The sequence below is a fragment of the Cuculus canorus genome, chromosome 11, assembly GCF_017976375.1.
Source record: "Cuculus canorus isolate bCucCan1 chromosome 11, bCucCan1.pri, whole genome shotgun sequence".
In the NCBI taxonomy this organism is placed as follows: Eukaryota; Metazoa; Chordata; class Aves; order Cuculiformes; family Cuculidae; genus Cuculus; species Cuculus canorus.
Genome location: NC_071411.1, coordinates 7,650,658 through 7,676,189, shown reverse-complemented (window position 1 = coordinate 7,676,189; position 25,532 = coordinate 7,650,658). Strand labels below are relative to the sequence as shown.

General features: G+C 45.0%; 1 protein-coding gene across 6 annotated transcripts in view; it reads right to left on the bottom strand.

Annotated features, from left to right (window-relative positions):
* The window catches only part of CHST13 (carbohydrate sulfotransferase 13), a 47,667-nt gene extending 26,174 nt beyond the window's left edge, over positions 1–21,493 (bottom strand). The window contains exons 1-6 of one of the 6 annotated variants that reach the window (XM_054076238.1): positions 21,012–21,493; positions 19,680–19,830; positions 17,901–18,014; positions 17,567–17,671; positions 15,044–15,210; positions 5,230–5,359 (exon numbers count right to left, since the gene is read on the bottom strand). Coding sequence is in view for 1 of the 6 variants with exons in the window: in XM_054076236.1 (XP_053932211.1) it covers positions 2,737–2,830 (94 nt within the window). In the remaining 5 variants the exon portion in view is untranslated. Of the gene's footprint in view, positions 1–2,736; positions 3,119–5,229; positions 5,404–5,509; positions 5,550–15,043; positions 15,211–17,566; positions 17,672–17,900; positions 18,015–19,679; positions 19,831–21,011 lie in introns of those variants that run through there. The other 5 variants (XM_054076239.1, XM_054076240.1, XM_054076241.1 and 2 more) reach the window with 5 other exon arrangements.
* Positions 21,494–25,532: the final 4,039 nt, after the last annotated feature.

Below are 25,532 nucleotides of genomic sequence, written 5' to 3'. Positions count from 1 at the left end.
AAGTTACCCACTCAGGTAGTCTTTGTAAACTCCACCTGACAGTGTGCTCAGCACCACTTTAGCACCTTCCTGCAATGCAGACATTCTGCCCTTGGCCATGTGTCTGTGAGCCTGGAGTGAGACAGCTGAAGGCCAACAGGACAGAAAGCTCATTACCAACTTGAAGTGAGCAGGAGACAGTCCACGGGTGCGGCCGAACCCCACGGCCAGGCAAGAACAGCGACTTCAGCCCCTGTGCCTGCTCACTGGTACAGCCAGCGGCAAGGAAAGCCAACAAAACCACCAGGGATATGAAGTCAGCTCATGCTCAGGCACACAAACCCACATGTGGATGCTCTCCCTGGGGACCACTGAGACTTGTCCCACCTTTCCTGAGAGACAGTGAGGTTGGCAAACATATCCGAGACCACTTCTGCCTCCAGGAGGTACAACAGGGAATTCTGCCACGGATTTCAGCAGAAACAAATTCAGACCAGCACCAAAATAACCAACTCAGTGGCATTTAGAAGCAGAGTTATTTCAGCACATGCTGGTGTGTGGGTGTTCCTAGGGAAGAACAAGAAAACCTTATTTCAGCACAGCCATGGAGGAAACCGCTCCAGCACACAACTGCCCCTATGGAGTTAGAAGTGGGAAATGCGAACGGAGGAGTTAATTCCTGCTTCCCGCGACGAGTGTGCCCTTAGCACTCTCAAACTTAAAGGTTTCTTGTTACACCTTCTTTCTTTCCACATCGGATTCCTTGTCCCTGTCACAGAATGGTTCAATTTCTATGCGCTGTTAGCAAGAATTAATTTGATGTGTTGCACATAATGCACTGTCAGTGGCCCAGGAAAGGCAACCTGCTGAATCCTGCTAAAGATGGAGAAAAGATCTGACTGCTCCTGGGGAAAATCATAGCACTGCTGCTTTTTCTAGCATTTTTCTTCATTATCATATAGAAACCAAATGACACCAGACAACTAGAAGTCCAAATAACCTCCAGGCAACCATCACTTTAAAGATGACATCTTTGTCTGCAAATTGTTTACTTATTTTTGCAACTTGTAACTTCTAAAATTCAAGTAATTGGCCTCAGTTTGCTTTCCCTTGGGATAAAAAAAAAAGAAGCAATTTTTAGCTTGCTTGTTTTCTGCATATGGTAATGACCTTTCCTCTGCTAGTGTGAGTTTTTCACAGAGCTAAACAGGAAAGAAAAAAACTGTAAACTGAAAAATAAAGAAGGAAAGAAGTGGCACAAAAATGCAGGTTGGACCCAGGGAATCAACTAGGTGGCTAGAAAATAACCAGAATTTAGGGAACATGAATATCCCTTTAATCCACCTCTTTTTGTGAACTGTAACAAATCTGCACAGGGTGTCCACCACCCTTGCGAATGGGCGTCCTCTGAGTGAGACACCACTGGTTCCACCAGCAGATCCCTACCCCAGACCTCCACCCATCTACAGGACCTTGCAGAAATCACACTGGCCGCATATGAAGGAAACAGATTTGCAGCCTATTAAGGGTGTTGCATTTCCCAAAGCCTCAGCTGGCCGGTGCCTCTCAAGGGAGTGTTCAAGACCCCAAGTGCTGCAAAACTCCTCAGGAGATGCCATCAGCACTACGGTCACCTGGTTTGCTCTGACCTGATGGGAACTCTGCGTGAAACTGTGTTGAGATCATGCAAGGGATTAAAGTCAAGCAAGCACAAAAAGTTCTGCTGACTCAGACACGCAGAAGTGTCCTTCTGAAAATCAGAGTCCTGAAAAGAGCCACATTTTCCAGTCAAATACTAGAAAGCGAATCCAATGTAAAAAGCAATCCTCTCTCTGTTAGAAGCCCTGGAGATTACAGCCAATTCAGTGCCGCGCTTTTGAAAGAACAGTTCCAATATTAAAATAAGATGTATATACCATTTCTTTAAAAAAAAATAGTTCCCAAGGAATACAATACTGATTGTGGTCTTCAGGGATTACTGAATACATTGGATAAACTTCATACGCTCTTCTAGAAATAACAAACGCTTGCTGAAACTTAACTCCTTTTCAATCTTAGTCAGCCTACCAGTTAAGCCTTTCTGTATTTTCAGGGAAAAAAGACATTAAAGTGATGGAATAGCCCCTATAAAAGGAGAAATTGCATTTCATTTTAGTCCCCGCTGATAAAATTCCACTAACATTTCAGTCAAATCAGTCTTCTAAATTTTAAGGCGTAACTTTTAAGGCCCCATTGATGGATCGCCGCTGTAATCAGAAAACATCAGTACATTGTTAAAACTTACAGGGATCACCCGAGAACGACTCTTAGGAAAGAGAAGCCAATTCCCCTAAAAGAGCAGAAAGCAGTCAGGGAAAGAAACAACAAAACAGGACAAAACTCTTTGTATTTTCATTTCGAACTGTTTCCCAGCGAGGGAGATAATTCACCCACTGCACGAGTCCCCCGGGCCGCCCGGAACCCCTCGGGATTCTCCAGGCATTTCAGCGACGGTGGGTGAGAAACGGGCATTTGTGGAGCAGAGCAGCCCCTCTGCTTTTCTCCGACCCCATCCCAGCTCCGCAGGGGCCGCAGAGGATTTCTCACCCTCCTTTCCCAGCTCGGGACCGCAGCCGGATTTAAAGAGCACAATGAAACGTGAATTTCACGGTGCAGCGGCGGCGCTCGGTCAGCAAACACCAGAGCCAAGTTCAATGGTCCCGGGCGGGACGACCCCCGCGCGGCGCAGCCCTCGGGGGAGCGGCGAAGGGGACCCACCTGTGTTGAGGCCGCTCTGGAAGTAGAAGACGCCCAGCAGGAGGGAGGCGAGGCAGGCGGCCAGCGCCAGCCGCGGCCCCCGGCTCCGCCGCATCCTCGCCCCGCGGCCGGGGCCGTGTCGCCCCGCCGGCAGGAAGTGACCGCGAGCGGCAGCCCGGCCCCCCCCGGCGCCCCCGGGCTGGGGATCCTCCTGCCCCGCCGCGAGCCCGGGAACTCCTGCGGGGGAGGAGAGAGGGGCTGGCGCGGAGGGTGCCGATGACTTTTCTCAGCGCGGTCGGTATTTGCTCAGCATCGTAAAGTTTCGTGGTCTTAAAATAGATCTCTTCTCTTCTCTTCTCTTCTCTTCTCTTCTCTTCTCTTCTCTTCTCTTCTCTTCTCTTCTCTTCTCTTCTCTTCTCTTCTCTTCTCTTTCCCCTTCCCTTCCTTCTCTCTTCTCTTTCCCCTTCCAATCCTTCTCTCTTCTCTTTCCCCTTCCAATCCTTCTCTCTTCTCTTTCCCCTTCCCTTCCCTTCCCTTCCCTTCCCTTCCCTTCCCTTCCCTTCCCTTCCCTTCCCTTCCCTTCCCTTCCCTTCCCTTCCCTTCCCTTCCCTTCCCTTCCCTTCCCTTCCCTTCCCTTCCCTTCCCTTCCCTTCCCTTCCCTTCCCTTCCCTTCCCTTCCCTTCCCTTCCGTTCCCTTTTTTTTTTGTTTTAAGTTTTCTGGCTAACTCCTGCCCTGCAGACTTTAGCTGAAAGCAGTAATGCTTCTAATTCTATCACAGAATCACGGAATAGTTTGTGTTGGAAGGGACCTTAAAGATCATCTAGTTCCACCCCACCTGCGATGGGCAGGGACATCCCACTGGATCAGGCTGTCCAAAGGCCATCCAACCTGGCCTTGAACCCCTCCAGGGATGGGGCAGCCACAATCTCCCTGGGCAACCCGTGCCAGTGCCTCACCACCCTCATGGTGAAGAAATTCCTCCTTATGTCTAGTCTAAATCTGCCCCTCTCCAGTTTATACCCATTGCCCATAGTCCTGTCATTACAAGCCTTAGAGAAGCAAAATGTAATTTTCTACTAATGTAAGCCTGTTTTTGGAAAGCAAGAGTGCCAAGCTCTCTTACGGCATCCTCTAACCTCCAGGCAAGCGAGCTGCAGGCAAAACAAGCTCTCAACTTCTGTTGCCCCAGTTTTGAAACAGCGGTGATGCTGTTGACCCATCTCTGTAAAACACATAAGATCTACTCAAAGCCCACTTGCGGAATGAGAAAGCCAGGCTGAGAGCTGGTTCCCCACTGACAACAGTCAATCACTGCTTCTCTCTTCATCCCAAAACACTTAGCTTTAAGAAAAAGAGGACAAGGAGGAGCCACTGAGAGTGGCAAAGAAAGCCTGTGTGTGTGCATATGCTGGGCTTCATTCTGCCCTCATTTAGGGCAGAGTAAAGCGGGAGGAGGAATTCATTGCAATGAAGGAAGCTGGAATGAAATAAGAACCTGAGCAGCATCTTGCAGGTCAAGTTGAGCAATGACATTGAAATTACAGGTCTTTAAAGTCGCTGTCAGATGGTCTAGAGGGGAGCAACAGATATGAGACAAGAACTGAGACCCTGACATGGCTATACCTCTTTGCAAGGACACGCCAGTGTCTGCAGTACTGTGCTGGGCAGACAGCCTCAGCTCCTGAGCCCTGTGCCGGTCTGATATCTGCAGGGAGGGACTGTACCCCCTGCCACTGGGGAGTAAGACGGACGGCGCAAGGGGAGAGTTGACGGCTGCTGCCTGGGAATGGCCCTGCAGATGCAGGTCACTCTTTGTTGCAAGTGATGTAAGCAATGTTGGCCCCCTTGGCAAGAGTGCAAAGAGCTAGGATCTGCCTCACTTGCACAGATGGGCTGAGAGACCCCAGGGAAAAAGGGGATGGCTGAGTCCAGGAGGGGAGGAGGGAGTGTTCTGGGTGAGTATGTTTTGGTATCTGCTTACAGGCATTTCTCTTATAATGGGGACACACTAAAAATTAAGACCTCCCTTTAATTATTTTTTTTTCTGAAGAGGCTTCAGAATCAGGTTCAACAGCCTCAAAGGAGAGTAAAGACATAGGGATTTTGTCAGCATTAGAGGAGACCAGAGCAGTTCTCTGGGTGTCTGCTACAGCAAAAGAGACATCTGGCACTGCTGCCCTTACACATCTCAAGGGAACAGAGCGAGGTTCAAAGACTGAAGTAATATCCAACCTGTGCAGCGGGAGCCCCTTCCAGTAAGTAGCTTTTCAGGGGCTGGAGGGTGCACTCAGACAGTAGGTGAGTTTTTACTACTTGCATTTCCCAATATTGAAGCATCAGAAAATCTGGACAAAGGCTCTCAGAGGAAGGGAAATAATCATTCCTTTAACTCAACTTCCCCAGATTCAGCAGAAGAAAAAGAACGGTGCCAAGTGACAAAACTTCACCCATAGTTGAGCATCTGTTTAAAAGAAAATATAATAAAACATCCCATGTGAAACTCAGACACTGACCTGTTGAGTCCTGCTGACTGCTGTCTGTATTTCATACCCGGAGGGCAGGGCTGAGGCCATCTGTGATCACATCAGATATGCAAGGCTGGTCCTCCAACAGTCTGAGGTGAACGTGCTGTGATCTGCAGGGCTAGGTGAGGTAAGAGGAAGCACATCATGAAGATACATTAGGAATACTCCTGGGACTCAGCTGCAAATATGATCAGCGCCGATGCTAAAACCCCCCTTTTAGAAGGAAAACCACATTTTCAAGGGGGAAAAAGGTACGTTATGGCAAGACCTGTTGGGTGGCAAGTACACCAGCTGTTCTGAGGTCGGGGTTTTGCTGCTGCCTGTTTCTGTGTGCCTAAGAAACCTCTCTGGTCCCACATGCTGATGACTTGTACCATCCCCCTTCCCCTGAAGCCCCACCATACAGAAAAGAAAAAGCAACCCCAGCCCGTGAGGCAGACAACAGTGGCTGGTGCTTATCTGAGCGGTCACCCCAGAAGCATAGAAGGGCAGAGAGCTAAGCCTAAGCTCTCAGAGTATCAAATTATTATCCCAAGCCTATTCCTGAGGTAATTATCAGATTCAGTCTGCACTGAAGAAGCCAGTGTCTCCCTCCCGAAGCCCCGCTAGTGACTGGAGAATAACTGAGGCATGAAGCAGCACATAGGAAGTGAGCGTGGCAGTTTTCTGTGGGTGACCACTGAGCCTTGTTCTCGTAGCCAACCGCTTTTGCCGGGTTAATTGAAAGAACTAAGAAATGAGTATTCAGTAGAGACAGGCTCCTTCCCTGCCAGGCTGTGAACTCCCAGTGGAAGGGTCACTCTGTTCCCTGACTGCACAGTGCATTGCGCGGTGGCGTTCAGACCATGGCTGGAGCTTTATGAGTGTAAAGACTATTTTGATAACCAAGAATAGTGGTCAAAAGGTACTAATAACACTTTGTGGAGGAAATTTATTTGTTACTGCTGAGGCCTAGAACTGCATCTGACTCATAGGTGAAGTGGGAATGCTTTTTGTCAGCAGAAAGATGCTGTGCCTTTGGTGCAGTGCATGCTCGATTCCCTCCCTGCTCATTAGCGGTGCTCGTTACTGTCTTCCCAGCAGGTTTCTCACAAATGCCTTGCTGTTTCCCAGGACCTTGGAGCCACTGCGTGAGATTAACCCCAAGCTTTGGTCCAATGACCATGTTGAATGAAAATAAAGCATCAGCTAGTTTTAGGTGGAAACTGAGGAATCTGTTGAGTGCATCCCACAGTCGTGGTTTTCCAGCTACTGTGAAAAGGAGCCTTTCTAGGGGATATTTTGCTTTTGCACCCAGTTATTTAATTCTAGAGCCTGAATGCTGCGGAAATAGTTTACCTTGGCCACATGCTGGTGACACTTCCATCTGCTGGTGGCCGGGCCCCAGTGCACACCGTGTTTGCTGCCAGAGCCCACAGGTTTTACCAAGCTAACAAAGGCTTAGGCAGATATGTATGGAATTACAGTAATGCAGTACAGCCTTTCTTCAGAAACAAACATCTGGGGGGCTACTTACAGAAATGACTGTGGGTAATCTCCTCTCTGATTTCTAAGCACGGCATTAGACATCACCCTGCCTCCAGGATGTCTACGACTACCAATGTGTCCTAAGACTTAATGCTTTGTTTTTAAATTGTGTGGCATCACTGTAATGTATCAGCTGAGGGGGACCTTGCAGAGCCCCAGCTCATCCCCTGCTTGAGCACACCTAGATGCAATTGTTCTGAAACTTTCCCAGAGATGGACACTTTGTGACCCTGCCAAGCAACCCCCTCCAGCTCTACAAACCCTCAAAAGGTTTTCCCACCACCTTGTCATTATTGACCATCCTTGTCATAACTGGGAGCCAATACATTTTTTCCCTGAACGACAAGCAGGGAACCATGTTCTGTCACATTTTTGCACCAATCAGGGAAGATAAATTCTGCCAATATCACCAAGATGGAATATCTGTTTGCATGGATTTCCCACCATCTCCTATAGTCCTTTTTCACATGCAGAATGTGGGTTTTCAAATATTGTCTCATCAAAACACTAGTGTTCATGCCCACTTTGCACAGATTTACACCACCTGTAGTTCAAAGCACCAGAGAATCACGCTGGGGTGGACTTTTCTCCATTTAGTGCTGAAGTAACTATTTTGCAGGCCCAGTATACAAGAGAAACAGGTTGGATAAAAGGTAGAATTTACATGACCTATCTCTGGAGAGGTAACTGGAGAGTTAGAAGTACATATAATAAAACAAGACACTTGGTGGGTCTCTTAAATCCATGACTAGATTTTGCCACTTGTTCATATAATGTAGCACTAATGCCTTGAGAAATCTCCTTGGTTTCAGGGGAACAGGACAGGGAATAAGCAGCTGATCCCAAAGACACTCCACACCCTGGGGAGTCCCACTGATTCACTGGGTATGACAGCATACACTGCCTAAAGTTAAGCAGCTTCACATGCCTTGTCAGAAAAAAAAAGATTCTGAGGGTTAGGAGAGTTAAAATAGCATCTGGTCCTGAGTAGTTAATATTGCAACCTGGCTAATTCCATAGCTTGCCGACCTTTCTGTTCCCAAACAATACGCTAATCACTTGCCAGAGATTCTTTTGCAATTATCTCCTGGGAAATCTTCCCAGAGACAAAGAAACTATAAACTGGGCTCTCACTTCTCATCATCTAACGCTGGCCTCTGTCAAAATAAATTCCAAGAGATCATCCTTCAACTTTCTTTCGGGCACAATTTAAAAAATAATAATAAAAATTAAAAAAAAAAAGCAAGCAGAAGCTGTTTTCTTTTAAAAGCACCAGTGGTGATGAGAGCAAACCAAATTACAGGCTCTGAGGACTACTCTCTTCCTGTAATGCCTGCATCTACTGGAAATGCTGTTGGTATGATGGAAACTCCCATCAACCATTTTATTCAGCAGTGGCAACTAGGGAATACGCTTGCCTTTTGTACCAGGCATTTATGTCTCATTAGCTTATATCCTGTTACCAGCTGTGAGCTTGTTCTCTGCTGATGTCTGATTTAGAGGCTCGCATGAGGAAGGGATGTGATTTACAGATACACACTGGAAAGCCAATTGCCCTTGATCTTAGCACAGCTTTGGGAGTGGCAGTTGCTTCCGACAGCAAAGGCAGCAAACCTGTCAAGCCTCCCACTAGGAGTGTGAGACTCCTGCAGCTGGTGTGTGCTGCGTGCTCTGCTGTCTCTTGCACATTCACAGCAGAAAGCCGCAGCCTCTCTCCTTGCTGCCCAAAGCATCAGTCGCAACTGGTCAGCAGCATCTGCCACCCCTGTAACAGCTACATGTGGGGTCATACAAAGAGAAGGAGATGCTGTAATGTTGTTCCACAGCTGAGGTGGGAACCAGCTAATGACTTTTCTGCTCAAGGGAACCCTGCAAAGCCCTGGAGCAAGCTACCACTTTGGTCCTGCCCATCATATGTCAGCACACAGCAGACGACTCAATACATAGATTCTCCTGCATTGCAAGGAAACACAATTCAGAGGGAGGAGATGGAGAAAAGTAATTTTTCTACTGTGATCTCTGATGAGCAAGGTTTTGTACAGAGCAGGGACTCATATACTTGGTGCTCTTTTATTACAGTCTGATTATGGTGGCTGGGAAAGAGGGGCCTGAGCATTTCAAGGGCTAATAGGTCTTGCAAGAAAAAAAAAAAAAGTGTTTCCCTCTGGAGGCAGGAATTTCTCACTCTCATTCCTTTAGATGTTGCCTCCTCCAAAGAAGAACTGTGTCTGCAACATCATGAGCGCTCTGAAGGGAAGGGTAAAAAACTCTTGAAATAGCACCCACAGGGATTTACCTGGCTCACAAACACCTAACTCACAGCAGGTATATTGCCAGACTTTTCATAGGACACAAACTGACTTCTCTTGCAGATTCCTTTGGATTACTGGCCACTGAATATTCGCTATTTAGCAAAACTGTCTCCTTCCTCATTCTTACCTTGTGCTGCAAATCCCAACAAATAACACCAAATCTTGCTGCGGGGAAAAAAAAATATAAATACTCATATATTTAAATCCCTTAGGGCAGGATGGGCTCTCAAGGGCCCAAGGCTGTAATTTTTTGAACAGATGAAAAAGCATAACTACATCCTGTGCCTTGATGCATCACTTCACAGGGCAGCACAACACTATTTAAATCCCTGGGGGATTACGAGCTCTGCCCTACTGCCTGACTTTGGGATTAAAAACAAGTCACGAGCAGTCTTCCTCAAAGAAATCAAGGCCTTTCTCGTGATGGCTAGATCCACACCAGGACTGGGACATCCCTCTCTAGGGTGTGAAGGGACAACTCTGTATGACCAAATTTCCACAGGGACAACTTTCTACAGGGACAACTCTCTGTGGGGAGCCTTTACAGTTAAGGGTTAAGCTTAGGGTTAGGGTCCGGCTTAGCTCAGTGTCAGGATTAGAGTTGTCTCTGCAGAGAGCTGCTGCAGAGAGTTGCACTAGACCCTCTCTGGCTATGTGGTGCCATTGGACAGCCTCAGAAGGGGCAGGTGGGATGAGCATAAGACCCACATCACATGCTGACCCTCCTACCACAGTTCCAACATGTCAGAAGAAGAAATTCTCTCCTTGGAGCCTGGGCACAGTTTGCATTCAAAAGATTCCTAAATGGGGAAACCAGGGCCTGGAGATGCCATCAGGAGCTATCTCTATATTTCAGGGATATTTGACCACAGTGCTCTTTAAACCATTTGGCTGAAGCAGGTGAAACTCAGAGGAAGGGAATGTTTGCCCATACAGGCAGAGCCTTTGCTGACATATTTGCAAGCCCAGAACTGTTAGTTTGAAGCCTGTAATGAAAAGGTCAGCTCTTCAGCTGCTGTAAGCATTTGCTCAGAGACTGTACTCATTTTTATCCTGGCTGAGGGACTATGTCCAGGAAGTCAATACGTACATTTGATAGAAAGAAATTTGTTAATGGCGTGCTTTTATACCTTCACAAAAGGTATAAACCAGATTATCCTCAACTGGGCTTTATTTGCTTGGAAGCATGTAACTCAATAGACAAGCCTCGTACCTTAGGAGCAGAGCAGGTAGCAAAGACTGCTCAGAAATTTCTGTGAGAAGTCTTATTTCCTGGACTTTGATCTATTTACATTGACTTGTTCATGACCAGGATGCCAGCACCAAATGATCTGCTCTTATGACCTTCTATACCCAACCAGCCAGCAGCCAAGAGATATAGTACGAGAGAGAGACCCCAGTTCGGGTACCTCATCTGGAAAGTCCCCTTTCTTACCATAGCAGCAATGAGCACAAGATTGTGATCCCAGGTGTTTCCTTCTCCAACTCTCTAGATCTAAGAAAGGCAAATTGGTCCCTGAGAGGAGAGTGAGGGGGTGTATTGTGGGGAGAAGTGCTCATGGCCAAATGAAGCAGATTCTGAACCTGGCAGGGCATTGCGTGCTAGAGAGAACTCTCTTCCCTGAGGTGTTCACTTTGCTGCTATTATGCACACATCCATCTGAAGTGGCTCCAAATACAAAGGGAAGGGGAAAAAAACCCCAGCATACTGTATATAACAGCATAAATTGCCATCAGTGGTCAGAGCAGTGCTATAAAAGTCTCCTTGACCACAGAATGAGTATGCTGAGAAGCTTCCCTTTCTCCTTAAATCCTCGTGTTAAAAGCAGGGACAGAGGCGCTGTATATTCTTGTCTGTTTTGCATCAGGGAACCTTGGGGTAGTCTGTCCCTACTCCCCTCAGCACCCCATATTCTAACAGCGTAAACAGACCATCCAGCTATACTGACATTACTGAAACTCCCTATGACGAAGCAGCCTGGCTCTGAGGAAGAGGAGAACGAAAGAAGACAGCAGTACACAGCAATGTTTTCAAAGAAACCTCTGTGACTTAGGTAGTGACTTCACTGACCATGTTTAGATAAGTCTTTAGGTTCCTAAATCCCCTTGGTACTGCTGAAATGCTCCCTGTGACTGAAAACAGAGTCTGAGTATCTTGTTTATTGAAGGGGCTATGATTAAAATAATCATCATCATTTGAATAATATTTGTGAGGCTGTACCCTGCATGTACTGCCACAAAGTCAAACCCAGGTTTTTTACTGCAAATTTAAGCATAGAGAACTAATTACATATGCCTAGACATGACAGGGCTGGTCAAATGCAATCTAAATAGCTTCTATTTCTTGGAAACCTTGGCTGAAAAGGCATACAAATATTCCCCGTCCAGCAATCATCCCTGACACTATGTTTTCACTATTCTAGAAAGCCTGAGATACTATTTTTATTTAGACTAAAAATAATAAAGGCTTTTCTCCAATCCTCTGGGTGCCCTAATTGAATTACGTCTGCATTAGTAAACACCAGCACTGCTAAAATGAGACAGCCACCTACCCACAACGTCTAGGAGGCATATTGAGGAGGCATGGTGTCTGCCTCCTCCAGAAACTCTATCCAGAGGTGTCTTTTGCAAGAAGTTTAGTCCTGGAAAGTTACCAAATCAGCTTATTATGGAATGGTGAAAACACATTCCAAGTCTCTGAGCCACTACAGACAAAGCCCAGCTGGCTGGCTCCTCTCTTTTATAAAGAAATCTTTCAAACTAGGACTCTGGTCCAGTGTTTGCCCAGCTCATCGTAGACAGAAGGGGACAGAGTATTGGATTTGCAGCTGGAGCTCTTATTACTACCGCAATTAATTCAGGAGAAACAGCCCAAGTTGCCATGCAGACTGCAGCCCAGACAACTTAGATCAAAGGTTTGCAGGTAATGCCGTAGCCTCCTCTTGCAGATGTTAACCATGGAGTGATGATTCATGAGTTTCTGTGGTGTGTGTGCCCAGAAACTCAAGACTGTGTTTCCCAGTTTTCATTTCCAAGTGCTTTTAGTTGTAGTCCAGTTAGAATATGCCTGTCTCCCTAGCACGAATGACCCTGGAGCAGGTACCAGTATGACCTACGGGGTGATGTCCCATTTAAGCACAAATAGTCTGATTGGCTGAGTTACTGATGCTCTGCACTGCTCAGGGCATGGCCAGACTTCCTCTCAGACTACTTGGTTTGTAATGTTAGCACTGCTGAAACTGTTAAGCAGTCTGACTGTTATCAAATCTATATATTGATGGTAGCTAACTCCTGTACTTTCCAAGCAGTTGCTGTATTTCCAGCTGGTTACAATGAGACAGGTTCTACCCTTTTCAGTATAGCTAAAAAAATCCATAGAAACACCCATGAGCCTGACCTTCTCTGTCAGTGATGGGGGGGAGGAGACATAAAGCTAATTCTTCTCTACAGATGTTCTCAGCAATACTGTGATTTCAGCAAAGCCACAGTGAATTCAAATGCCTCTCTCAGCTGAGGGAGAAAGCGGTGTCAGATGCCTTCCTCAAACCTTTTTTCAAGCTAACAGTGCAGCCAGTGTCACTGAAAAAAAAAAAAACCCACAAACCTAAAAAAAAATTAAGCAAATAGTAGGGTTTTTTTTTTTTTTCCCCTGGCTGTTTTTTCTGTGGTCAAAGCTGCAGCTAAAAGCAGCAGCAGCAGGTTACAGCAGAAACTGAGCTTGCCGCTGCGCAAAGGTTCAATTCAGTGAACTGGGAAGTTTTAAAACCAAATTGGTTTTCAGGTTTCAGAAATTAATTTAAACAAAAGATGATTACTTCTTTTAATGGAAGTATGTTCAGAAAAACCCAGCTGGACAGTACAAAATAGTTCAAGTGTATGTTATGGTGTTTAAAACCTGAAGCAATGAGAACTGCACTGAAGCTTGCTCTGTTTTACTTCTGTTTGGCATTCTGGAGCTAACAGAGCGGAGAAGCTTGAACAAATGCTTCAGTCAGCTTCTCTGTGGCTTATGCCCTGAAATGCCCCTGCCCAACAATTCCATACTGCAGTCCTCCAGTCCTTCAGAGGTATCTCCCAAATGTGGGATGAGGGAGTAAAGCCACCTCCCAACCTCCTGGTTTCACCAAATCAAGACTAGGAATACCTAATAACTAGTGAGGAAATAAAAACCTGCTGTTTAAATTGCAGAGGTGGCAGAGAAGGATATGCTCTGAAGGAAATATAAATCACTACACTACTGCATCCAAGCTTCCATGATGTGTGCAGGCTGAGGCTCCCCGTTCAGAGCTCCCCTTTGCACCACCAAGCTGGTGAGACCCGGTGGCTGCTGCTGTGCATCAGTCCCGCGCTGAAGGGGGATCAGATTCCCTGGGCGGAAAGCACAAAGCTCATGTCACTTTTTAATGGTCCACACAGACCGTGTGGAAAAGCTTTGTGCTGCCTGGCAAAGCAACCATAAGTGAGCAGTAAGATAATCAATGAGAAGGAATCATGATTATACATTATCTAGAAAAGTAGCTGGCCCCGAATAGAAACTCTGGCTCCATGCAAGGAAAAGTATAGGAATTGGGGAAAAAATGTAATAAAGCCGTATTATTCTGACATTTAACTCTCATCCACACTACAGTGCAGTGTCTATGGCTTTACTGTCCTCTCCTATTCTCCTCTCCTAGCTATATTTCCTCTGATAGTTGGTTTGTAGCCAGCCAAACTATTCCTGCAGAGCCCAACAGAGACCCATGGTGCTAAGCAAGCCAAGCATGCAGTCGAGGCTAATGCTGCCTTTCCTGGACCTCCTCTCAAGATTTCCAGTGCTTGAGAAAGTGGGCGTGATTCCATGGATCTCATGAGCCACTGTTTGTCTATACAGGAATTTATAGTTGTGGGGTTGCTACAGCTTTAGCTGAAGAAAGAATATCCTTTCCTAGTTAACATTTTCAAATGAAATCTTAATTGGACTGTGTAGAAGCCAAGAAAAGAAAACCATTCACAGCTGAAATCTCTGAAATATCTTCTGCAATCAGTCAGGAAAAATGCACAGTAGAGAGAAACCTAATCATAAATCTCACCCTTTGTGACCTAGGCTAGGAATGGCAATGAATGACACAAAGCAAAATCTCCTTGTTTTGAATGCAGTGTCTCAGGTGCCTGTCCTGAGTTCAGAGAAGTCTGATCTGCAACTGCGTGTTGACATTTGTGAATGTGACAGTGAAACTTAATAAATAACTATGAGAAGACTATAAAGGAAAAGTTATCAATCAATAACATCATGAAACCACTTCAAGTGCTTCCTTAATGTGTTAAATAATGGTTGACTAAAGTAAGAATATGCAACAGCTGAGTGAAATATTAAACTGTACAGAAACACACGGCAGTACAAAAAATATCAGTTTTGACCACACAGAGTAATATTATTTCTATATGGACTGGATGTAGCCAACAAATCTTTCCATCCACTCCAGCTCTTGAAACTATTAATCTCATGGAAACCAGAGTGGGAAATCCTGCTGGGGAACCAAATGCTTTAAAAACAGTACTTTGGTGAAAGATCGAATGGCAATGAAAGCAAATGCATCTTATTTTCTGGACTGCGCTCAGAGAGAGCTCCCCTTTAGCTGCAGTGACAGATGTGAATACCTCTGTTCTTCTGTACCAAGCCTTTCTTGCCAATTCGAAATCATATTAAGTGCAAAACAGGGGGGAAATCTTTCCTTGCATAGCTTCAGAGATCTGTTTTTCTCCTTGTCCAAAAAGCCGTTCCACCCACCTCCCTTCAAAGAATATTGGCTGCAAAATCAAACATCAGTCTAAAGAAACCTGAAAAAACCCAATTAGAATGGGCATTTCCAAGGAGATCAGTGTCTTCTACTCTCCAGATGTAGAAGGTGCTATTTCTGACAATGCAGGACTTGGTACCAAATAAGCAACTGAATTATCTCAGTTCCCAGGATGCCCCCACTCACCTGGGTAGACAGGTGCCAGAACGGTATTCTGAAACGAGCATGAGCCTTGCAGCCAGGAAGATACTGAGAAAGTGGAAAAGGCAATGTCACCTCTCAGTGACTCTGATGACTGTCTCCAGAGGGGCTCTAACAGCTGGGAAATGTCCAAAATGTGATTGTCCAGACTCCTATAATCAACAAAAACCAATCCATTTGCCAACTTCAGGGAGGTCAAAAAGGTACATCTGCCCACATGAAATACTCTCTTATCACTATCCCCCAGTTCATGAGCCAAGGACAGAATTGCAAGGATTCAGCCTGCCACATCGGAAGAAAGACGAACTGAGGCCCCACTTGGGTTTGGTGAAGAGAGGGAGAGAGAGGACAGCAGCGATCTACTTGGCTTGAGTGGTGGGAGAGAGAACAGGAGCAGGGAAAACAAGTTATCCTGGAGACAGGCCATAACACGAGGCAATGAAGCAGGCTGTGAATTTTCCATTTGTTTCATACGAGCTGTCAGGACAACCCAGGCTACCACCAGAAAGCACATCCAAGACGTGACATTTCAAGTCCAATGCATGTGGGTTGTAGAATATCTTTTACAAAAAGAAGAAACACCTCTAACATAACCCACTTAGTAGTAAGAACAACATTCAATAATACATCTCCTTAGTCTTGGTCATAGATTAGCTCAAATGTTTTTGCTGAAATTTAAAGCAAATCAGCATGAAGCAGACGCACTTTGGTTGGGAAGTTTCAACCCAAATAGTTGCAATTTGGCAAAACTATAAGCAGATGAATTGAATTATTGTCGCAGAATTGCTAATCTATTTTAACCATAGATGGTGTACCTGCATCGCTTATCATATGCACAAAATCTGGTATTGTGGTGACAAAGACAGAAATAAAGGCTAATGCTGTTAATCACTAACACCTAAAACATTGTAAGGAAGTCAGGGGAAACAGCTTTTTCCTTGGAGTCGAGAAGTGGTAATTTCACCCTCTCTTGCAGAGGAAACACTGGTTGCTGAATTTAAATTTTCACAGATCAAAAAAAAGCCCTCCAGGTGGTTTCTAATCCATGCAGTTAACTGAGCCTATGAATTTTGAGGCCCCCCTTAGATAGACAGCATCTAATTTTCCAAGCCTTTTTGAAAAGCATAATAAAGATGAAATGAGCAGCATTTTTATTACCCATTCCAACACAGGGGCCAGGAGTGGAAACATCAGGGAACGCTGCTGGGTCAGTAGACAGGTAATGTGACTTCTCTGCAATAGAAACTTTAGGATGAAGACGTGGATATAGTTTGTATGAATATTTAGGCAGAGTTGTGTAGGGGACTATGGTTAGAGAAAGAGATGATGGAAAGCAGTGGTGCGCAGAAAGAGCACATAGTGGGTGCACCAGCCTACAAGTTGGATTGACAGTTGTGTAAAAAGAGAGTAGAATAATAACATCCTGGGGTTTGAATTTAAATTCTTCAACTTGATACTATGAAAAGATTATAGCTATTACCTAAGCAAGACAGGTGAATTGTCAAAGTAACTTCAAACATGGAGAACCCTGAAGACTCTCTGGGTTGGATGTTTGCAGGGTGTTACTCTTTGGGACCAGATTTGTATTCAAGCACATAAAAAAGATGTGCAAAAGAGAGTCCCTCCAAGCATCTCATTAAAGTAACAGCAGTTTCCCAAAGCCACACTCACTGACCAGCTCTGTTCCCAATTTACCATGTTGCATGAGCCCTTATGTAAAACCAAAAGGGAGGTAGCTGTGAAGGCAGAGATGTGCTCACACATGCAGCAAAAGCCAAAGCCAGCACAGGCAGGAGGAAAGCCCACTGGCCCAGGGGTGTCAGCAGTTTCCCTGCATGCTGCTGCTTCGGAATGGGAGTACTCAGTGCTCCACGGTGAGCCCAAAAAGGGTTTTGATGATGCCACTGTAAAAATACTTGATTCAGAAGAGACTGTGTTGCCAGACAAGTGGGGAACACAACGCATTTATGGCTCTTTATGGCAGCCAAGCGTTCAATGAATCTTGAAGGCTTTGTTAGGAGTCCCATAAAAGCTTCTGTGTGCTGATGAGGGGAGAACATGGAGCTCTGTGCCCTATCACAGGTTCCTTTCTATTTAACTCACTCTTAATCAATTACACATTCATTACTATTTTATACCCTCTGTTGGGTACCTCTACTTTTGGTTCTTGTAACATGGATTTCCACTTTAACCTCTTCCAAATATGAAAGCCATAACTCTACAACCACTGAACACAGGCAAAGCAGAAAGTAAACAGAGCCATTACCAGAAAGGCATGAGAGGCTTTTCTGGTGGAGGCATGTTCTCACTGTATCATTGTATCAAGGTGAAATGACTCGCCTGTGGTGGAAGAACCAGTCAGTGGCAGAGCAAAACAGAGGATCGAGGTAACTTGATTCCTAGCAGCTCAGTCCAAAAAATTAATCTATGGTCCCTCTTAATCTCCCTTTAGAGAACTTTCTCTGTGGGACATGCAGGTTTATTATGAAGCCAGTCTCCCTTTCTCACCTCTTTAAGGCTAGTGGTGCAGCGCAGGTCAGTCTCTGAAGATCAGCAGATATCACTTTTTTGAGGGTGCTGGTGTTGACAGGTGACCCCCATCTGCTCTTCGTCCTGTTAGGGCAGCAGCAGTCACAGGTTGCAGGAAGCCGATTTCAAACCCATGCTCCAGAAAGCATCCAATGTTGTGACAGAGGATCCCTCCGAAACGAAACCCACGGGGAAACCCCTGTGCTGCAAGCTTGCACGCTGCCATCAAAAGCAACCTGCTCTTGGCTTGTATGGAACACCTGTCCCGCGTGAGTGTCATGGAGCTGCAGGGGTTTCTGGCTATTTCACTGACCTGCAAAATTGCCGGGAAAGGGTGAGGATGGGAAGAGATGTGGGACTGCCGGGAGCAGCCAGGCAAGCTGCAGTCACTGTCTCCAGGATGTTTTCAGACATGGCAGGTTTTGCTCTGAAGGAAAAGGAGAGAAAGAGCATTACAGAGAAGTCAAATCAGGCATCTGGCTGAACCTACACAGGTACTGACACAGGCGTGTGGGGGTAACACTGATCTCCGTGTCTCTGAGGTGAATGGAAAACATTCAGCCATCTACTAAATTCTCTTTATTTGCAGATTTCTTTTAGTTATCAAGGGTCTCTCGTAGTTCAGGAGTATACAGAAGAGTTAATTTAATTTACAATGAAGTGCCACACTTTGGTCTGAAGTGTTTCACATGCAGGCAGGATTAAAAGGTTTCACTGCATGGAAAAGCTGAGTTACATTTGATTATATTCAAAGAGGTCAGAAAATAGGAGAATGCAAGGAAAATAATTTTCCATAGGTAAAAGGAGATGTAAATTAATGATATCTCCTGGTTAACTTACAGCCTTTTATGCTTTCTGTGTGTTAATGTTAAATCAGCTAGACTCCTGCCAACTTATCTACTGCAAGATACCTTTGAATACTAATTCAATTTTTTTGTTCTGTTCAAGTTCTTCTTTCACTTACATATCTTGGAGTGTAAGTTCACTTTAAGTTCACTTCCAGAGTAAAGGGTAAAACTGTCACTTTGCTTTAACTTGCCCCGAGAAATATTACATTATCAGTACGGCAAAATATGAGCATGGGTACATACCCTAGGTTGTTATCATTTTAGCAGGTTCTCCCTTGTGCACACCTACAATTCAATCCAAACAAGCCCTCACAGTGGTTTTGTTCTCTCTCTTTGCGCACAGTCCAGCCTGCTTGGATATGCATTTTGACACTAGAAATGAAACGTTGCAGAAAACCTGGCTGAATTTCAGGAAAATGAGGCATTCTTCCTGGGGAGCATACCTTCACCATGAGAGCAGGAACATTTTTGCAGAGATGCACCGAGCTTTCCCCCCCAGCCAGGAATGCTCTAACCCCAAAAGCTGTGCTTTCGCAAGGATGCCCACTGCAGCAGGAATACGGGTGCGGTGCAGCTCAAGCTCAGGCTATGATATCAGGGTATTTATGTCCAAACCTGCTCAGGACGTTGCTGACTGACATAGGGAACAATGCCATTTCTAGCACAAAGAAAACCTCTATGTGCAGAGAGGTTATGCTGCTCTTTAGAGAACAGCCAAGTGCAGAGTGTGCTCTCGGATCCCCCCCAGCTGCCTCCAAACAGCGGGAGCCTTTCCCGCAGAGCGCCTGTGTGCGGCTGGAAGGACTGAGCCCCCAGCAGCTGTACTGATGCCACACTAAGCTGCCAAGTCTGCTCAGATCTACAAAGGCACCACATACTTCCAAAAACATCCCCTGCGCGTGCCTGTAATTTTATCTGAATCCATCCTTGAACCTGGGCATTGCAGTCTTCTCCCATCACCTCTCCAAAACGCAGTGCAGACAAACCCCTCTTCATCTAATTTAAGGAAAGGGATATATATAAAAGCTCTAATACTGAAAAGCACACTTCTCTCTTTGTGCATGGGGGGAATCATCTGGAAAGAAGCCAAGCAATTACCGAGTCCTGGAAGAAAAAAAAATCAGCAAACTAGTTGCCCTGAAGAATTGCAAACCAAGGCTGAAAGAGATTAAAAGAAAAAACATCCAAAGAGGAGCAACACAGTTCTAGAAAAGCACCCAGCCCTTGGGAAAAGGAGCATTTACCCCTCCAGCAGTGCCACTCGGCCGGGAGCCTCTCCCAGCTGCCTGCTCATCAGTGCCATGATGATAGCGAGTTGCTCTCAGCATCCTGTCTGATGCACGCTGGCTGGTGGTTCACACCAAGCGAAGAGGAACTGCGTCAGAAGATGTATAGCTGAAATCAGTCAGAAGTAAATTGTCAGCATGGAGACATTTCTCTGGAGGTCATTAATCTGCTGATTACAAAGCCTGCTGATGACTGCCAGCCACGTCAGGTGGACCAGCCTGGCTCTTGCAGAGCACTTTCTGTTGGCTTTTGACCCTACTGAATATTTAAACAATGTAAATATTTCTATTATTTATTTCACGATGCTCTTTTGAACCTTAGGAAGTGTGCAGTGACCTTATTTTGGCAATCTGCTTCCTTCTGCCACTGCAGAGAAAGGGACGGCTCCCTGGGAGAAACCAGTTTGGTGTGTAGATCCTCCATTTCAGCTTGAGCAATCCTTACGAGCGGGCCATGGTTTTCTCAAGTATATCCATTATTCAAGCTGACCCTACAGTTTCTCTTAGCATTTTGCTTTTTGGCTCTTCCTCCCCTGCTCTGAAGGATTCACTAAGCGAGCAGGCTATCACACTGCCTTCAGGCTGTGATGGACCATGTAAGATCGCAAGATCTTTTTGTTATAACCCCTATAAGTGAGGAAAGGGCATGGCTTTGAAGTAAAGAAGGTTAAGTTTTGTGTTTCTTGATTTTCTTTAGAACATCAAATCTTCTGGATCAGACAGGCCTTGCCCAGGGCATTGTTCCTAGAAAAAGGATTGTTTTAGCTCTAACCTCAAACTGCACCCTACGCAGTAACCGGCCATGGGTGCAGATGGATATAAATTCTTCCAGCTGAGTTTGTAGCTGGCCAGACGCAAGCCAGCTCCAGGCTAGGAGCCATCAGGCTGCGTGAGTGTGGCACTGCGCCCGACACTGCGGGTCACAGCCCTCCACACACAAATACAGGGGTTGGAGTCAACTCCCCCATTCTCCATCAAAGGTTCTCTCAGCATGGAAGGGTGCCAACATCTGGACGAGGCATGTCTGCTTGGTACAGTCTGCATGCTAACACAGCTCAACCTCTGTCTGGCCCGGTCTGGCACCGGCGAGAGGGTCACGTCTGCCTGTGGACTCAGCATTAGGCATTTTTATACTTTTCTTCTTTCAGTTTAAATGCAGATCTCTTGCAATTTTACTCTCAAACGCTTGGCTACCAAGTCAGTTTTGATTTCTAGTGATTTACTTGCAACACCACCCATTCAGGGAAAAGACCAAAAAAATAAACCAGCAAAATTTCCAGGGTCACTTACAGCATCTGCCACGTGATCCCAGCCGTGGAGGAGGTGGCACACTCCTTTGTCACCACGCCTTGATGCCAGGGATCTAACAAGGCAGCTGAGAAACTCCAAATGCAGCGTGAATCAGGTTTTCATTAAAATAAAATATACCAAGCACATTGCATGTATTGATTTGTAATTCTCACCAGTGGTTGTTTTCATAAAGTAATTGCAGATGCTTGCTCTTGTTGCTTGAAAAGAGAGCATTCAAATCTTAGTCTGCTTTGCTTAACAGCCTCAGCATCAAAGACCTCATGAGAGGATTGGACATTTTAAAAGGATCAGCAATTATCTCTGATGCTGGCTTTGCATTTATTTTACTTGCATATTCATGCCAACAATATTTTAGCATGCATATAGCAGGAGGAAGCAAAGACTGACAGTGGGGGATACAGCTGAAGTGAAGCAGATGTCTTTTAAATTCAGAACACATACAGCAGAGAAACACTGAGTAATCGAACACAAACTAGAAGTGAAACCAGGAAAAAAACCCCCAGATTTCTATACTAAAACGGAGCACTGTGAAAAGAACAAAGAGCCTAAGTGGTGCAAAACAAACTTATTTTAAAAAAACTTTTCACTTTGAACCCCCTAGTGCGTTGCCAAGTAGCACAAATAAGGAGTTTCAATAAATTTAGGTTTATGTTGACCATGTCCCTTTAATTATTACTTTTTGGCACAGCACATAGGACACCTCCAGGCCAAAACATAAGTGATGTTGAAAGTATAACTGTTCCTTGCCTTTGGGAATGAAAGTTTTCTGATTGTTACATAAACATATTTGGACCTATTTTTTAGAGTTTCATCCCATTAGCAATTATACTATTAGCAGTGAGTCAGAGAATATTTTGCTGATGTTTTAAAATACGTTACTGAAGGTCAGAGCCTACTGAACTTCACTAAGCAAGCAGATCTGATGTGAAACAGCCTTATTCGCTCCGGTGGGATTGCTCTAATGAGCAAGGGTTTGCAGCATGTGATCTTAGATTGTGAACTGTATAGAGCCGCTTCCTTTTAATTGCGAGGCACTGGGCACATCCAGGCAAGAGCAAAACATAAGGATAAAAGAGCAGCTCTAGAGAAACAGCAGATAATTATAAAATGAAAAAGAACCAAGGGTGGAGGGCTTCTTCTTTTCCTGGTTAATCTGGGAAACTTATTCAACTAAAGCAGCAACCAGTGGTCACTAGAAAAGTGCTGTGACACACAGGCAGTAAAAAAAGCTCAAATCTAGGCTTTTGCAATAATCACAGACCTGAAGACAGTCATTCAGCTTCTCTTGGATCAGCTGTTTGCTAAAAGCAGGCCTGAAACGTAACCCACACACCAGAGACTGTCTGTGGTACCAAAGCCCTTCTGGATAAACCAATGAAATGAATTTCTTGGCAGTGGAGAGGAGTTACTTATAACACTGATTTGGCTTTTGCATAAGGCAGATGAGACCTCAGAAAGAGGCAGGCAGGCAGGTTGGTGCGACTCAGCGTCTTCGTTTTGCTGCCATTCAGTATTTTATGAAATTTTGATCCATACAGATTAAACAACTGCCCCCTCTCCTACACTTTAATGTCACTTGAGTTTCAGAGAAAGCTAAAAAGCTGGAAATAAAAGTCAGATTAAAACACAGCTTTTGTTCTGAGCATGTGCCGCTTGGCTCCAATCACACCCAATGGTTGAGTTTACCTGGCTTCGATAACATACCACAATATCAGCTTGCATTTCTCTCCAAAAGCTTGCGAATTCCCTGGCCGCTTGCATGGCTGGGAGCTGCCTGCTGGCCGTGCGGCAGAGCCACACAGGTTTTATACAGTTTTGCTTTTCGCTTGGGTACATTTCTATTAAAGCTGTTTGCCTTCCAAAACCACAAAGATGAGGCAAAGAGGAAAAAACTCAAAGCTGTCAGTGAAACTGTTCTTGAATAAGGTGACATAAGCCTTGCTCACAGAAATTTAAGCTTAATCTCTGAAAAGGGACAGTAGAAAGGCTGGTAGACTTCAAAATGAGCTACAACAGCTGTGTTTTGGTTGGCCAACAACCGCTCCCTGCTTTGGCTGCGGCTGGCTCAGCTCATGCGAACAAGGCAGATTATTAAAATACAGCATTCAGCGATCCCATCCTTGGAGCTCTTGACAGAGCAGCCTTCTCCTTTGTGTTCCACTGCTTTGACTGAATGTAACAACAAAGCAGAGCGGAGTGGTAACACGATGCGCCCGTGACAACAGCGTCAACGATAATTGTACAGTGCTGTCCTTAGTTCAAAGCAAAAAGATACCGTTTACTGGCTTAAAGTATGTCTTTTTGTTTCAAAAATACCTTTTTGGTAGGGGTGCATGCCCTTCTGTCTGGCTGGTTTAACTGCTGGGTTTAATTTGCCTTATTTTTGAGCATAATAGATAGATCAGCAAGACGTGGCAGAAGTCAGAACAAATCAAGCCAAAAAGCTTTTCACATAACTTACTAGTCACCACAGAAGGAGAGAAACTGCCAATTTTCCCCTGTAATAAGCTATGCCACCAACCTGGAGAGTAGCTTAAAATAATTAGCAGTACAAAAAAAGAAAAGGTGTGTCTATGAGTGTGTCTGTGGGGCCACTCCGCACATTACAATAGGAAAAAATTAACTGGGTGGACCTGCATTCCTGTGGCAGCTCAGGATGACTGCACTTTATATTTCTATGCCTGGAGATATACATTTCTTGCACATGATCACAAGGCAAGAGAAGGGCTTGAAAAGCAAAGCAAGACAAAAAAAAGCACCCAAGAAAAAAATAATTTGTGTAACAAGATGAAGAGCAACTCACTGTATGTTTGCAGGAGAGGTGGTTTTCATCTTTGCAGTAATTATATCGTTTATTAGTTGATGTTTCCTGTAAGGTATTTAGAGTTACTGTGGGAGGATGTCATAACATCCATGTTTATTAGGTAATTTTGGGACCTTGCTGTGGGAGATTATAAGGGAAAAGAATGAGAGAGATAAGTTGCCTAAGAAAGATCAAGTGCTCTGTTTAAATATGAAGGGCACAACTCACTTAATGGAGACAGAGGAAATAACCACGCAACTCCCTTTTTCCTGCAGACACAGGACGTCTGGTATTCAGCTCTAACCTGGTAACAAGGGCAACTCTCATATTGACAAAAATTGAGGAAAAAAAAATGGATGCAAACCTCCCGGTGCCTACTGAGAAGGAGGGAGATCAAAGGAGAGATGCAGATGCAGAAAGGCTGGGAGATCTGGAACAGAAGATGACTGGAAGGAACCCTGGGGGCACAGAAGGGCCTGTGCCACACACAAGAAAAGCACACAGTGCTGTTAAGCTGTACTTCTTACAGAGGAATTGCTCAAAATGAATTTCCTTCCTATTGAAGTTTTTCTGGGTGACTCTACTCTGGGATCTTGGACATTTGCAGCTGATCAACAAACCTGCTGTTAACGGCAGCCTGGGAATCACAGAGCTCTATGCCACTGCTTCAGTACAGGGGCTTGAAGCTAATGGCAGGTAAAAAAAGTAGGCTGGGCTCTGACACAGCTTAAGACAACATGTTGCACCTTACTAGAGCTTTGTTAGTCCAGGTCTGATCACCATCACCCCTTTGTTGATAAGTTTGTTTCCTCAGGGAAGTCCAAGAAGGAAAGTCAACGTCAAGATATTGAATTGTTTGAGGGGGTGCGGTCTGCTGGACATTGAAGTATGAGGGTGTTTTTCTAAAAAAATAAAAAAAATATATTATATCAGTTGTACAGAAAGAAATATTCAAAGTATTCAGTTTTGATTTCTGGAGTCAAACCAACTTGATTTCCTCTCCTTCGATAGGATGGCCCTTTGGTATTTGATATCTTTTTTGTATTTTGAAATGCCAATTTTGTTGTCATTGTAAGTGAAAAATATGTTAAGAATCCACGCAGAGTGCACTCATGAATAAATGTCAAATTAATTAGTTTCCCAAAATCCATTGTCTTGGCAGCACAATGTTACTTGAGGCAACGCTACTGCAAGTTTGCAGTGGGACAGAGTCTCCTCAGCAGGCCTTGAGGAGGAGGAAAGGGAATTAAATCTCAGTGCCCAACAGTGCATAAAGAACGGAGGTACCAATTTGACAGTGGGCTCATCTAATCCCAAGGGCTTGGGTGGATTTATCTCTTGCTGCACTGTGGTCTGCGTTTCTCATCAATGCTGTATGCGTAAGTCTGCTACTGTCTGATTCTAGCAGAGCAATTTGGTGAAAAGAATACAGACTCCATGCACTCTGTCCCCTGTAGGTCAGAGTGGGAGCAGGGGGCACGATGCATCAGAGCACTTCGGATGCTTGGAAAGATAAATGCCGCGCACAAGTATGCCTTTAATGTGCATTTGCTCTTCATAGTTATGTCCGGTTTCTGAAGTTGGGAAGGTTTTTCCTTATTTAAAAAGTAAGCTTTATGGATCAGAAACAAAATGGTAAGGTGTGTCTTCGATGTAATGCTTTCGTTTACATCAATGATGGAGCAGAGAAAGAAAAA